Source organism: Mus caroli, unplaced genomic scaffold, assembly GCF_978045245.1.
Source record: "Mus caroli unplaced genomic scaffold, Mus_caroli_1 scaffold_9, whole genome shotgun sequence".
NCBI lineage: Eukaryota > Metazoa > Chordata > Mammalia > Rodentia > Muridae > Mus > Mus caroli.
Window position 1 is genome coordinate 76,747,673 of NW_028227264.1, and position 13,075 is coordinate 76,760,747.

At 53.1% G+C, this 13,075-nt stretch overlaps 1 protein-coding gene across 1 annotated transcript; it reads right to left on the bottom strand.

The window, feature by feature from the left end:
* Positions 1-223: 223 nt before the first annotated feature.
* Rrp1 (ribosomal RNA processing 1) lies at positions 224-12,524 on the bottom strand. The gene is made up of 13 exons (XM_021173954.3): positions 12,310-12,524; positions 10,898-10,980; positions 10,564-10,621; positions 8,743-8,828; positions 7,986-8,047; positions 5,414-5,543; positions 5,263-5,327; positions 4,777-5,138; positions 3,383-3,462; positions 2,468-2,565; positions 2,281-2,300; positions 1,696-1,812; positions 224-817 (listed from the first exon to the last, which is right to left on the bottom strand). Exons 1-13 carry the CDS (start codon positions 12,440-12,442, stop codon positions 627-629), a joined length of 1,485 nt encoding a protein of 494 aa, XP_021029613.1. The 5' UTR covers positions 12,443-12,524; the 3' UTR covers positions 224-626.
* Positions 12,525-13,075: the final 551 nt, after the last annotated feature.

Genomic DNA, 13,075 nt, shown 5'->3' on the forward strand with positions numbered 1-13,075 from the left:
CAGGCTCTCCTGCCATGGCCCTGTCACTTCAGTCTCAGGAACCTCCTGAAAACCCTCAACGGTGCAAGTCTGAGATAGGAGCACAGAGCATGCACCCATGGGCAGGCTCTTTTGCAAGGGTTCTCAGGTGCACATAAACTCAAAAGTAGATGAAAATACACACCTCACCCAGGGAGTGACACCCGCCATACCCCTACACACACACACACACACCACACCCAAAAATGGGAGAAGCAGTTTATTTGCGGGCAGCCGAGGGTGGGGGACACAGTGACCACACAGTTACTTGGTTTTGTTTTCCTGACTATGAGGGAGGGAAGCTGAGACAGGGATTTACTCTACAACCCAGGCTGGACTCAGTCTCCAGATCTTCTGGCCTCTCTGGCTAGGATCAGGCACAGCCATAGCATATGTACAAGTGAAATGTTGAGTGTTTTTCTGAGATGCAGGACATGGCTCTGAGGCAGGATCATGCTTAAAGGCTGGGACTAAACCAAGAGTTTCTTCCGTCCTCCTCCTGCTCCTCCCCTATAGGACGGACGCTCAGAACCTCGGCATCCTGAGGCTGCAGGAGCATGCCCAGGTATCCTGCCCATTCCACCATGTGCCAGCCTGGGCTGTGCACCTCACTCCGCACTCTGTGATGACTGTGTCCTCTTCTTTGGTTGCTGGGCCCCAGCCCCCTTTGCTCTAGCCCCAGGCTTCCTCCTCTTCCCAGGAGGCCCCCCTTGGCCAGCCTTCTCATCCGTTTTCCTGTTCCTCTTCCTCTTCTTTCCTGGGCCTGGGTCTGCACTTGAGGATTCTGCCTCACTCCCCGCTGTGGACCAAGTGAGGCTTGTGAGCAAACTGCTGGGTCAATATGGTGTCTTTCAGTCACCTGACTCTTTAACAGCAGTGCCAGCACTGGGGACAGCACCAGGGCTGCTGACCAGGGTGAGCTTCATCCTGGGTACCAGGATGATCCCAGGGAGGGCTCAGGAACTGATCTCCAGAAAGACTAGCCAGAGGACAGGGTGAAGGGCCCAGACATGGAGCAGGGTGTGAAGACAGTGCAGGAAGAGAGATAGAGATGGCTATCTGACAAGAGGGCCAGGGGCCGTACCCCAGGACCCGCAAACATTCACTCAACCTGCTGTGTCAGAGCTGAAAGACGGTGTCTGGGCTGAGGCTGGGGCCAGGCCAAGGGCAGGCTGGTGAGAAGATACTGCCCAGCTGGGACCAATATGTATGGGCCTCAGTGTGGAGATAGCTGGGCCAGAGACAGGGTGAATGCAGTGGCCCTTGGCAGATCCTAGGTTAGCATATGACCAGGTTAACCCCTGAAAAGACTGTCAGCTCAGGCAGGGCCACCGACAATGCACAGCAGGCCCTGGACAGTCTTTAGCAAGAGTGTCACGTGCTAGCACATACACAGCAGGAAGGCAGGGCTAGAAGGCCTGAAACCAACAGTTACATGGGAAGAGAGACTCAGGATCACTAAGGAGACGAGACAGACGAGGCTCTGATCAAAGATGGCAAGACAGTCAAAGAGAGGCGTCTAGTCAGAGCACAGGCACCAAGGGCTGAGGGTGGTCCCCAGGCCAGGTGCACTGTGGGGGTCTGTGCATGAAGGGAAGACGTAAGCAAAGGCAGGACAGGCAGGGGAGACAAGGGAGGTGAGCCAGCCCGTGTGTTAATCATCACTCAGGATCCTACCTTCCTTATTCTGGGGCTGAGGTTTGGGCAAGCGCTTCTTTTTCTTCTTCCGTTCCCGCCTCCCTTCCAGCATCTTCTTGTAGGCTTTTTCAGGGACATCATCCTCTGGGAAAGTGCCTAAGAACCAGGGTGGCAGTCAGGGTGCTGAGGTGATAGGTCAGCTCCATTCTGTGTCACGGTCCCCACAGACCCAGCTCAGGGCCAGGGAAATACAGAGGCCACCTGAGGCACATGTGTCACGCCACTGTCTATTCCAGCCCAGCCGGACAGTACAGGCTAATGCTGGGAGCGCATGAAGCTACACATGCGCAGTGGGGCCTCCTGGGCGCTGGTAAAACCCATCACACGCACAACACACAAGCACTGCAGTGTGAGCTTCATCTCCAAACACTGGACACGAGCTCATGGCCTCAGGAAGCATCCCTCAGTAATTTCAGAGGAACAGTGAGTGCTGTGGAGCCTTTGAGCCTAACCCTTCCCCCACCGAGACATAGACCGCTGCAGACATTTCGCATGCTCTGAGCATGCGCACAAATGCACACGTGTGTATTGGAGGGACCACCTCAGTGCCCATCAGATCCTCACCTCCAGCCAGCTCCCTCAGCCTGAAAGAGAAGACAGACAACATCAGCACTCAGCTAGTCTAGTGCTCATGGGGGACCAGCTCCTGACTTCCCCTTGCTCAGGCTACCTCACAGGACAACACACAGGAGAGGCAGTGATTGCTGTGAGGAGGCAGCAGGGGTGAGGCGAGACAGGCCTCCTGACTCACTTTTGGATCACTTTGTAGAGGCGCTTCCTGTTTTGAGAAGGGGTGCTCTGTCTACTGGCGAGCTTGAACAGTCTATTAGCAAGTGCCTCGTAGTCAAACTGTTTCAAAAGATGTGAGAAATACAAGATTCAGTCTGTGTCCACATGACCAAACACAAAACCCCACCTCCCTGGGCTGAGGAGACACATGGCCATCACAGGCATTCTCTGCTTGGCCACGGAAACAGACTCAACTCGCTCAGCATCTGCCAGCAAAGCCTGCAGACAGAGACTACAACCCAGCAGGCACCACCCCTGCCCCAAGGAAGCAGCAGACTTCAGAAGGCAGCCTGCTCTCCAACTTCATCTCTTTTTGCGGCAGGGACTTACTGTGTGGCTGGCATAGAGCTCACTACTAGAGTGCAGAGATTAAAGTCCCTCTGATTTTAACTCCCAACTAGCCAGAGCAGACAGGTGGGAAGAAACCAAATGAAAAGAGATGAACACATCCTATATAACCCAAAATACTCAAACCTACTCATGTGACAGGCTGTCAGCATTGAAGCCTTACTGACATCTGCTGACCTCCCGGATCCGCCTGACCCGTCTTCTGAGCTGACTCAGAGCTATGACCCAGATGCAGATCACTAAGTCTGTGCTACCCTGTTCAAGGCCAGCACCCCAACAATAGAGCCAGACCTAGGGGTGCAGGCCACCTGCTTAAAGCATAAGGAATGCCACAGGAGGGCAGGGGGGCTGGCTGAGCCCTGCATCAATCTCTCAGCAGTGACCAGGAGTTGCCCAGTGGCCTGTTACCCATCCTTCCCTGAAAGCCAGCCTCCAGGAAGGCTGTCTGCACATCCCCGTTGCTGGCCTTCCCCCGGCAGTGGGGCTGGAGGGTAAAGGCTAACCGTGTGGCCTAGACATGGATGCCTACCTGGAGGACAGGGCCAGTGTTCTCCTCGTCATCCCACGCCTGTTCCTTGTCTGCCTCAGGGCCAGCCCTATGTACGGTGCCTAAAAACAAATACAGAACCTGAACTCACGGTACCATGCCTAGTGTAGGGGTACCCCAAAACCAACACCAAGCCACTGAGGACCCTCTTGGTCGTGCACTGGCACAGGCTGGGGAGGGGACAAGCAGCTGGTCTCATGGGGAGTGTAGAGATGAGGAAAGGCATCCCAGGGGAAGGGTGTAGGTCAGTGGGCACCTTGGGCAGTAAAGGCAGATTGCAGGTATCCCAGCAGTGGGTTAGGCCAGGGACCACTGGAGCAATGCTTGGCTTAGCTTGGAACACTGAGCCGAGCTGTGTGCTCAGAACTGTGCCAGCAGTGCCTTCCTGGTGCGGAGCAGAGTTGAAATGGGGCCTTGTTATGTTAGCTCCAGTGGCCTGGTTCTCCCTTGACAGCCCAGGATAGCCCTGAACGTGGGCAATCCTCCTGCCTCAGCCTTCCAAGTGCTACGGTTATAGGTGTGTGCCCCCACAGCCCACTCAGCATAGTCGTAAGTGAAGGGCTTGTGGACAACAGTGCTGTGGGACACTTTGGCAAGGACAACGGCTGCAGGATGGTTTGCTGTGCAGAGTGGCTGATGAGCCATGAGCAGACATCAAGGGGTCTCCTCTGAGAAACTCTTAGGATGTCTAGGCTACCAAGAAAGAGAAGTTAAGAGAAAGACAGGCAAGACACACAGGATGCCTGCTGACTCACAAGAAGGGGGCCACTAAAGCTGGCACCAAAGCTGAAAGAAGACTCTCACTGAGACTCCATGACCACAGCATCAAGACAAAGAAAGCCAAGCTAGGCCCACTGCAACCAGACGCCTGGCCCAAACACAGAGCCCGTGAGAGGCCATTTACAAGGAGAGCGTGCAGCACATTCATTTGCCCTCACTACACTGTGGTCAGATGCTGACTGTCTGGAGGGCAGGGGCAGGGTAGGCTGAGGGGCACAGAGGAAAGGTGACTGATGGAAGTGGAGAGTCCAGAGGAAGGGGCAGGGAAGGGCTTGGGTGTGACACAAGGTTAGAGCATTTCCTAGTGCCTATGGCCAGAGTTCCATCCCCAACACCACCAAAACCACAAGCAAACCAGGATGCATGCTCCTCTGTTGAAGAGGAAGGTCAGGGTACCACACAGGACCCAGGGAGCACTAGAATCTTAGGTAGGAGCATTCTAGGAACCGAGCTGGAAGCTGGGAGCCAGGAATCAAGTGCTGAGACCGACTTAGGAGAGTAAACCAAATGTTCTTCATGCCACCAACATGGTGTTGCCCAGAGACAGCTGCAACAATCCAGCAAGAGCCTAGGATAGGACAGGCTGGGGCCCTCACCTGCAGGCAGCTTCTTGGGTGGTGTGTCTTGCATATCCTCCTCACCCTCTGAGGACTTGTTACTGTCACCATCATCATCGTCACCATCATCATCGTCTGCCACGTCACCATCATCATCGTCTGCCACATCACCATCATCACTGTCTGCCACATCACCATCATCACCATCTGATGCTTCACCATCATCACTGTCTGACGCTTCTCCATCATCACCATCTGACGCTTCACCATCATCACCATCTGATGCTTCACCCTCTCCACTCTGTGTGTCCAGTTCATTCATGATGTCTTCGATGGCCAAGGGAGCCTGTTCCACAATCGTCTGAAAGATGCTCTGAATGATCTTATGCAAAACCAGGGAACTGAGGGTGAAGCAGAGGCCAGAGAACTCATTAGTATGAACTCTCAGATACCACACTACCCTCACAGCATGGGAGGCCAGTGGCCACTGCAGCCTGAGAGGAAGGGGAGCTGCCCACCACTTACTCCTTAGTGCGGGCTGCTATCTGGCAGAAGGGGTCGATGAACTGCAGATTCTGGTCTGCGGTGAGCTGTGGGGAAACCAAGAGATGGGAAGTGTGTTCAAATGCTGGACACATGCACCGTACGCCACAGCCCTCACCCGAGCCCACCTCACCTCTGCAGCGCCCACTTTGGCCAGCTCCTCCAGAAAGATCTCTAGGAAGTGGCTCTTCACCCCACTGGGGGCCTGGCTGTCGGGGTTCAGGATCTCAGTGGTTAGCAGCTCTAGCAGCTGCTCTATCTGTCTGAAGAGAGAGAAAGAAAGAAGAGTGTGGCTGCCATGGGGTCGCAGGTCTGCGGTGCCCCGAGATCTCCACATGGGTTCTAGCAGGAACATAACACACGTGCAGGCAGGTACAGTCATCCAGGAACACACCTGATCTTTCGCACCCATATGCAGAGACCCAAGCAGCTCTGGGTCTGAGCAGCACAAGGGAGTCCTGCTGGCTCAGGTCTGTGTGACATGTGACACTGGAGTGACACATGTGGCTCTTGGCCAAAAATATACCACTGAATATACTAGAATACTCATAGGCCTTTTGTATCTTCAAGACACATGTGGAAATATGGCCACTGAGGTGCTCTGCTGGCCGACCCTCACTGCTTGGAAAAGGTATCAGATCAGGACAGACCAGAGGCAAAGGGGAAGGTATACTAACAAGGGCTGGGGCCACGGGCCCCTGGGCCATATGCTGGTTGGTTGGCAGCATGAGGAAGCTATGCAGCTGTGGCCCTCCCAGGCACACAGATTACACTGTCTCAGAGCCCTGGACCTAGTAGCAGAGGACAAGGAGCCCTCAGCACTCGGTGCACATGAGACTCCTTATTGGGTGACAGTGTAGTCTCAGTGCCACCTGGAGCTGTGGCATGTGCTACCTAAGGAACTCCTGGATGACTCCAGCAAACGGTCACCAACCCCAGAAAGGAAACAAGATACTTTACCAGGCTCAGGGGGGAAGGAAGCCAACAGCAAGATGAGGCATAAAACCCAGCGAGAGACCAGAGTTAGGTGAGCTCCAGATGACACTACTGCATGTGGCAAACACCGGGAACGCCTGAGCCAGGCTGTACCACATCAGACAAACACACTGAATGTTTTGTCTTCCAAGGCCAGGGAGGGATAAGGGCCCTTCAGCACTGTTACCACTAGGAAGTTGCAACAGAAAATCAAAGAACACTAACCAAATTAAAAATGTCACCATAAATTCTGTGTAAGTCACTAGCAACCTACAATGGAGCCCTGAAATGACTAAGAGAGACAGGTCTCAAAGTCCTCAACAGTGATTAAAAAAGAAGTTGCTCAAAACCACAGGCAAGAGAGCCCTGAAGCAGGAAAGCTCAGACCACCACAGCCCAGCATGCGTTCATTCTCTGAGTGGAGGCAGGGGTGGTGTGCGTGCATGTGCGTGTGATGTCTGATCTTGCCTGGTGCCCCAAGGCCAGCTCTCTGTCAGCATTGCTGACAACTTGCAATCACATGTAAAGTTTTTGTCTAGGCCTTTCCCCTCTTGCTGCCATCACCCAAGCAAAACAAAAGAAAAAGAAAAAAATCCCTGTGGGGTGCCATGTAGATGCACCATGTAGACACACACGCCTGCACTGCTCTGCGGGATTTCCAAACCAACCACTGTTGGGATTAACCTTACTCCTCTGGGCAATGGGCACAGTGGTGCACACCTTTAATCCCAGCACTCAGGAGGCAGAAGTAGACCTCTGTGAGCTCAAGGCCAGCCTGGTCTACACAGTAAGTTACAGGCCAACTAGGGCTATGGAGAGAGACACCATCTCAAAAAAACAAAAATCAAAACAAAAAATTGCAGTGGTTGATGGTACCTAAGAGTTAGAAACAAAGTTGAAATATTTATTACTTCAAAAAATGTTACATGAAAACCTTCAGAACCCACTTTGTGCTGCAGGACTCTGGCTGCCACAGGCTTGGGACCTGCTGCCCACGCTTAGACAAGTGAGCAGGCAGCACCTAGGGGTGAGCTCTACCTGAGTGTCCCAGAGGCCAGGAGTACAAGCAGAACCCCAGGGCAGTGGAAGCTGCAGCCACAGAAGTCAAGGTCAGATAGGAACACAGCCAACCATTGCTCGGAGGACATGGGCCAGCTCACCTAAGCACTGTGCTCAAAAGCAAAGGGCCAGATGAACAATGGCCACTGGCAGCACTGCCCACACCATACACCTGTTAAAATGGAGGCCTTTGGGGGGCTGGAGAGATGGCTCAGAGGTTAAAGAGCACTGACTGTTCTTTCAGAGGTTCTGCGTTCAATTCCCAGCAACTACATGGTGGCTCACAACCATCTGTAATGGGATCTGATGCCCTCTTCTGGTGTGTCTGAAGACAGCTATAGTGTACTCCTATACATAAAATAGATAAATAAATCTTATAAAAAAAAAAAAAAAAAGTAGGCCTTTGGCAGTACACGTGTTATGACCAGAGCACATGATTCTGCCCGACTATAGAAAACTGGGATAGCACAGTGGGAGAAGACAGCATCATCTGAACCATTTCACTTCATAAACTTATCTTAATTCAGCACACTTGTAGTACCAAGTGATGCAACCTGCCTACAACAAGTTATCACAAGAGGATCTTGGGATTCCTGGGATGAGCCAGAAGATGGAGGTCCCAGCCCTCAGCTGCCTGGGAGCTGGGAGTCTGACTCTCAGGGCGGACCCACCTCTCGTCCCATCCCCGGGCTTTCACAGCCTTCAGTGACTCACTTAGGACCATCCTCATGAGCTAGGACACAAAAGAAACACACGTTAGTAAGAAGACAGCCAAACCATCGAGCCTCCCTGTGTCCCAGAAGCCTCCTGAAGGTAAGGCCTCTGTCTGTCTCAAGGGGCATGACTGAGGCCTTGGAGATCAAAGCTCTGTACTTGGCTTTGTGAGCAACGTGGAGTCAGGCTCGCTCACCTGAGTGAGCAGAAACTACAGACTAGAGCTGATTGGAATAGTCAGGGCAGGCGCTGGGCTCTTCCCGAAGAAGGCAGAGTTACTACAAAGCCAAGGTTGCAGCTGGGCCTCACAATTTTTGAGAAAAAAAAAATTCTCTCAAAAAAGGAAATGGGCCTTGTAAAGCAATTCATTGACCGAGAGGAGCACGACACAGGAGAAGAAAGCAAGCAGGAGACACAATGCAGACCGAGGGCCAAGGGCCAAGTCCTCAGCCAGAAGGGGGATCTTCACAGATAGGGGTGATCAAGTCCCCTTTCTGCCTTGTGCTAGGCCCAGGGCTCACTGGTGGTCAGAATGGCTTTACCTCCTCTGGGAGGGCTGAGGCAAGGCTCCTGCTTTGAATTTTTACTGGCCCTTAAGATGGGGGCACTCCAAGCTGTAGCAGCCTTGCAGCCAAGTATATTGCAAACCAGGCCTGGCCAACTCCTTCACCCCGGGGCTTGTGGGTCACCTGCTTTGGTGCCACACTGTCTCACCATGTAGAACTTATCCAGGCGCAGTCTGTCAATGCCCACCCACTCCCGGATCATGGTCTGCCAGAAGGCCTTCAGGAACTGGTGCTCTAGGGCAGAGAGAGAGGACACACACATCAATCAACACCAGAGCCATGGGGAAGGGGAGGGAGGGACAGCACAAACCCACAGAACTCCCTCTTTCATTCACAGGGCTCAGAGGTGAGGGTTTCCAGGCTCCACAGGGGGTAAAAACCACAAAACGCACTCACTCAAGCCGACTCTCTGTTCTCTGAACAAAATGCACAAAGGAGGAGGGAGGGTTGGGAAAGGAGTGACTGCTGGGGACACATCCTCCCTAGGCCTCTTTGTCCCTGCCTTGGCTTGGACCAAGGCCCTCCTGACACCCAAGCTAGACCTTCAGCAGGACTGCATTCCTGAAGCAGAACTGTAGGCAGATACCTGGCGCTTGCCCAACTAGATCCATTAACCCTGCAGGGAACAGATGAGTCAGATAGAGGATGCAGAGTCTGAACTGTGCCACCAAAATCTCATAGAGAAGCTCTAAACCCTCGGCACTCCAAAATGTACCTGGAGTGAACAGAGGGCCGTGTTCAGGGTACTAAAGCAGGTCTTGAGGGTGGACCCACCGACTCAGAGTCAACCAGAGAAGGCACCATCCATAAGGCAGGAGGAACCAGCCCTGGGAAGCCTTGGTACTGGGACAAAATGAAGGCAACTCCTCTTCTCTGCAAAATTCTGTTTGTATGGCTCAGTCCTGGTGGCCTGGTCACCAGATTACCAAGTGATCACTTCAGCTTTGACTCAGCAGTCCTGAGACTGAGAGTCCTGAGAGAGCAGGGAGTTCAGATCTACTGTCTCTTCTACACTCAGTTAAAGAGAGATCCTGAAGCCATGATACACATCGGAGATGCCAGTGCCCAGGGAAGTAGAAGGAGGAAGATCCCCAGTTCGAGACCAGCCTGAGCGGCACAGTAAGAACCTGTTTCCAAAAAGAGGGGTGGGAGGAGGGAGTCTCCTAAACTGAGATGTGCACGCATCCCTCAACTTGCCAGCTTCAGTCTAATATAGCTAAAGCCCAGCTCGCCGAGGACAGGAGTGGGCACAAGCATCCAGCTTCTCTGTCAGGACTGCCCTCAAAGCCTCACAAAGAGGCCTCAGACATGCTATGCCCCAGGGCTAGTCTGGCCTGAGGCAGGGTCCGATCTCAGGATGTTTAAAGGCTGCCTAAGTGATTCCATCAGGTAGGTTGGATGAGGGATAGGAATGGGAAACACAGGAGCTAGCAAACTCCCAAAGACTGCTATTCTCAATCTGTGAGTCTCCACCCCGTTTGGAGGTCCAATGACTCTTTCACATGGGTCACCTAGGACCATTGGAAAACACAGATATTTACATTACAGTTCATAACAGTAGCAAAATTACAGTTACAAAGTAGCAAAGAAAATAACTTAACAGTTGGGGGAGGGGGAGGGGTATCCTGACAGGAGGAACGGTTTTAGAGGGTAGCGGCATTAGGAGGCTTGAGGACCTCTGTACTTAAAGAGAAAGGGTGACATTGTCATCAGCTAAACACCACGGGGATCATGACACCGGCTGTCATATGCCATACCACTGCCTTTCACTCTTTAGCCATGTCTGTTTGGTAAACTGAGGGAGGCTGGTTGGGCACTGGGCTGTGTTCCACGCCACGAGCATCTACACAGCCACCTCCCTGCAGCCTGCGTGAGGTTTGAGAACACACTGTTGCATTAGTCCCTCTGGATCTCAGCGACTCTGGTGTCGGTAGGGTCTGGCCGGGCCTGGCTTCCGCCGGGTACTCACGTGCCTCCGTCGTGTGAAAAGCATGGACAAGCTGGGCAATGGTCCTTCCTAGTTCTTCCTGTGAGGGAAACAGGAAGCACACGCTCAGGCCCCGAAGCACAGTGGCTCTGATGGCCAACACTACCAATGCCCTCTCACTCAAAGGACCAGCTGCCAGTTGGCCTTGGTTCCTTGCTTGCAAAAGACCTACTATGCAGGAAACATCACTTTCTCTATAAACAGCAGGAGTCAGTGCTGGCTATGTTAAGGGGGTGGGGTGGAGGATTAAACACATGCCCCTCAGTCCCCCACCAACTCCTGTGAGGGTTCTTCAGCTACCTTCCCAGGCACCCACCTGCTGGAGGGGCTTGTCCTGCATCCACATGCAGTAAAACAGTCCTTTCCATACTTTTAGCAGTTCATCTGGAGTGAAACCACCTGCATCACAAGAGCAACAGTGAGACTCAGTGAGTCCTGGAACCTACCTTCCCGAGCCAGGAAGGAAACATGATTGCCTGAATTATTCTTAACAATAATATGACTGGGGGCTGGCGAGATGGCTCAGCGGGTAAGAGCACTGACTGTTCTTCCAAAGGTCCGGAGTTCAAATCCCAGCAACCACACGGTGGCTTACAACCATCTGTAATGAGATCTGATGCCCTCTTCTAGGGTGTCTGAAAACAGCCCCAGTGTACTGATTTATAATAATAAATAAATCTTTGGGCCAGACGGAACAAGGACTGAGCGAGCTGGGCCGACCTCAGTGAGTGGGGCCAACTAGAGTGAGCAGAGGTCCTAAATTCAATTCCCAACAACCACATGAAGGCTCATAACCATCTGTACAGCTACAGTGTACTCACATACATTAAATAATTAAACCTTAAAAAAATATGATTGGGCAGCCAGCCCCGCCCTCAAAACATTCTCCAACAGAACTGCCATAACGGTGCCTGGAGGAGCCCCCCCCTCCCCAACCCTCCAGTAACTTCATGCACCAGCAAGCAGGTATCAGTCCCATAGGGTTAAAGAACCCCAACACTTTCGGGACCGGGTGATGGCCCATTGTTAATGCAGTGATTAATTAAGCCAGTGTCAGACCAAGGTACTGTAGCTATTCTATGACATTTCGGAGATTAAACGGTGAAAGTTATTCATTCAGGCTAGCAAAGGACATCAACAACATTTAGTGAGGCGCATTCCCCAAGTTGGGGTGCTCCGACTAGAGCGTGAAAAACTGCCCTGAGACACTTCCTAAAGCATACAGCCATGACCTCGGCCAAATCACTGCTCAGGGAATCTATAATTTGCATCCGCGGAGGGATATCCAAAAGCAAAGGACATCACCACCATTTGACAAGGCGCATTCCCCAAGCTGGGGTTCTCTGACTACAGCGTGGAAAACTGCCTTGAGACACTTCCCAAAGCATACAGCCGTGACCTCGGCCAAACCACTGCTCAGGGAATCTATAATTTGCATCTGCGGAGGGATATCCAAGAGACGCGGAGGCTGCTGAAAGGGGGTCGCTCACTGAGGACCAGAAGCATAGAAACCGCTCTGCAAAAGGCACATCCTGGGAACAGGGTGTCGAGAACACACCTTTAAGAACACGGGACACGGGTAAAGGCCGGCGGAAGAGCACCAGCAAGCTACAGAAGAAGAAAAGCGCGCAGACCGATCGGGTCAGCCTAAGCCAGGAGAACCGCAGACGAAGGCCGGATCCTGCGGGGCCCACGCAGCGGAGCTCGCCCGCCCTCCCGTCCGCGTACCTGTCGCCCGCTGCGACCTGGCCTCGATGTACTTCCGCAGCTTCCGCAACGCGCGGTCCCGCGTCACCTGTTCATTGCCCGCCAGGCGCTGCGCCAGCTGGATCTCCGGCGGGAGCGGCACTCCGGGAACCATGGTGAGGAGGACCCTGAGACCACGCACTCGACGCTTCCGCTGGGGCGCTCGAGTGACGACACGCGCTCGTCACCACTGTAACGTCACACTGAGGCGACACAACCCAACTAGACGTCAAACGTCCTGGACGAGGCCGGCGTGCGCTACCGCCTCTCAGTGGCCCAGAGGCGCAACTGCACCCTTCAGGGAGGAGGATGGCCTGGTGTAAGCCTGGGGCATCTCTGATTCTTGAGAGGGTTAAAGCATTGTCTTGGGTTCACCCTCCTCTTTACTGCAGTAGGAGTGGCTGTATTACAAGAAGATCGTGATGTGGCCCAGCTTGTCCTCAACTGTAACCCTCAGCAGGACTGCGTGGAGCTGCCCTTGGCCCAGCATCCTGAGCTATGTTGGGGGGTGGGGGGAGGTTGGATGTGTGCGTGAACCCTGAAAACATTTTACCTGATCCCTAACACTCTAGTCCTCAGGGAAATCCACCCCACCAAGCCTCTTGTAGAACATCCACTTTCCTGGAGAGAGAAAAGCAAGAAGGCTGTTGTGATCCAGATAATGGGACAGGGTGCAAGTACCTATCATGAAGGTAGGCAGGCAAATACACACACTAGAGAAAGCACAGTGAGTGTGCAAAACTTGAGT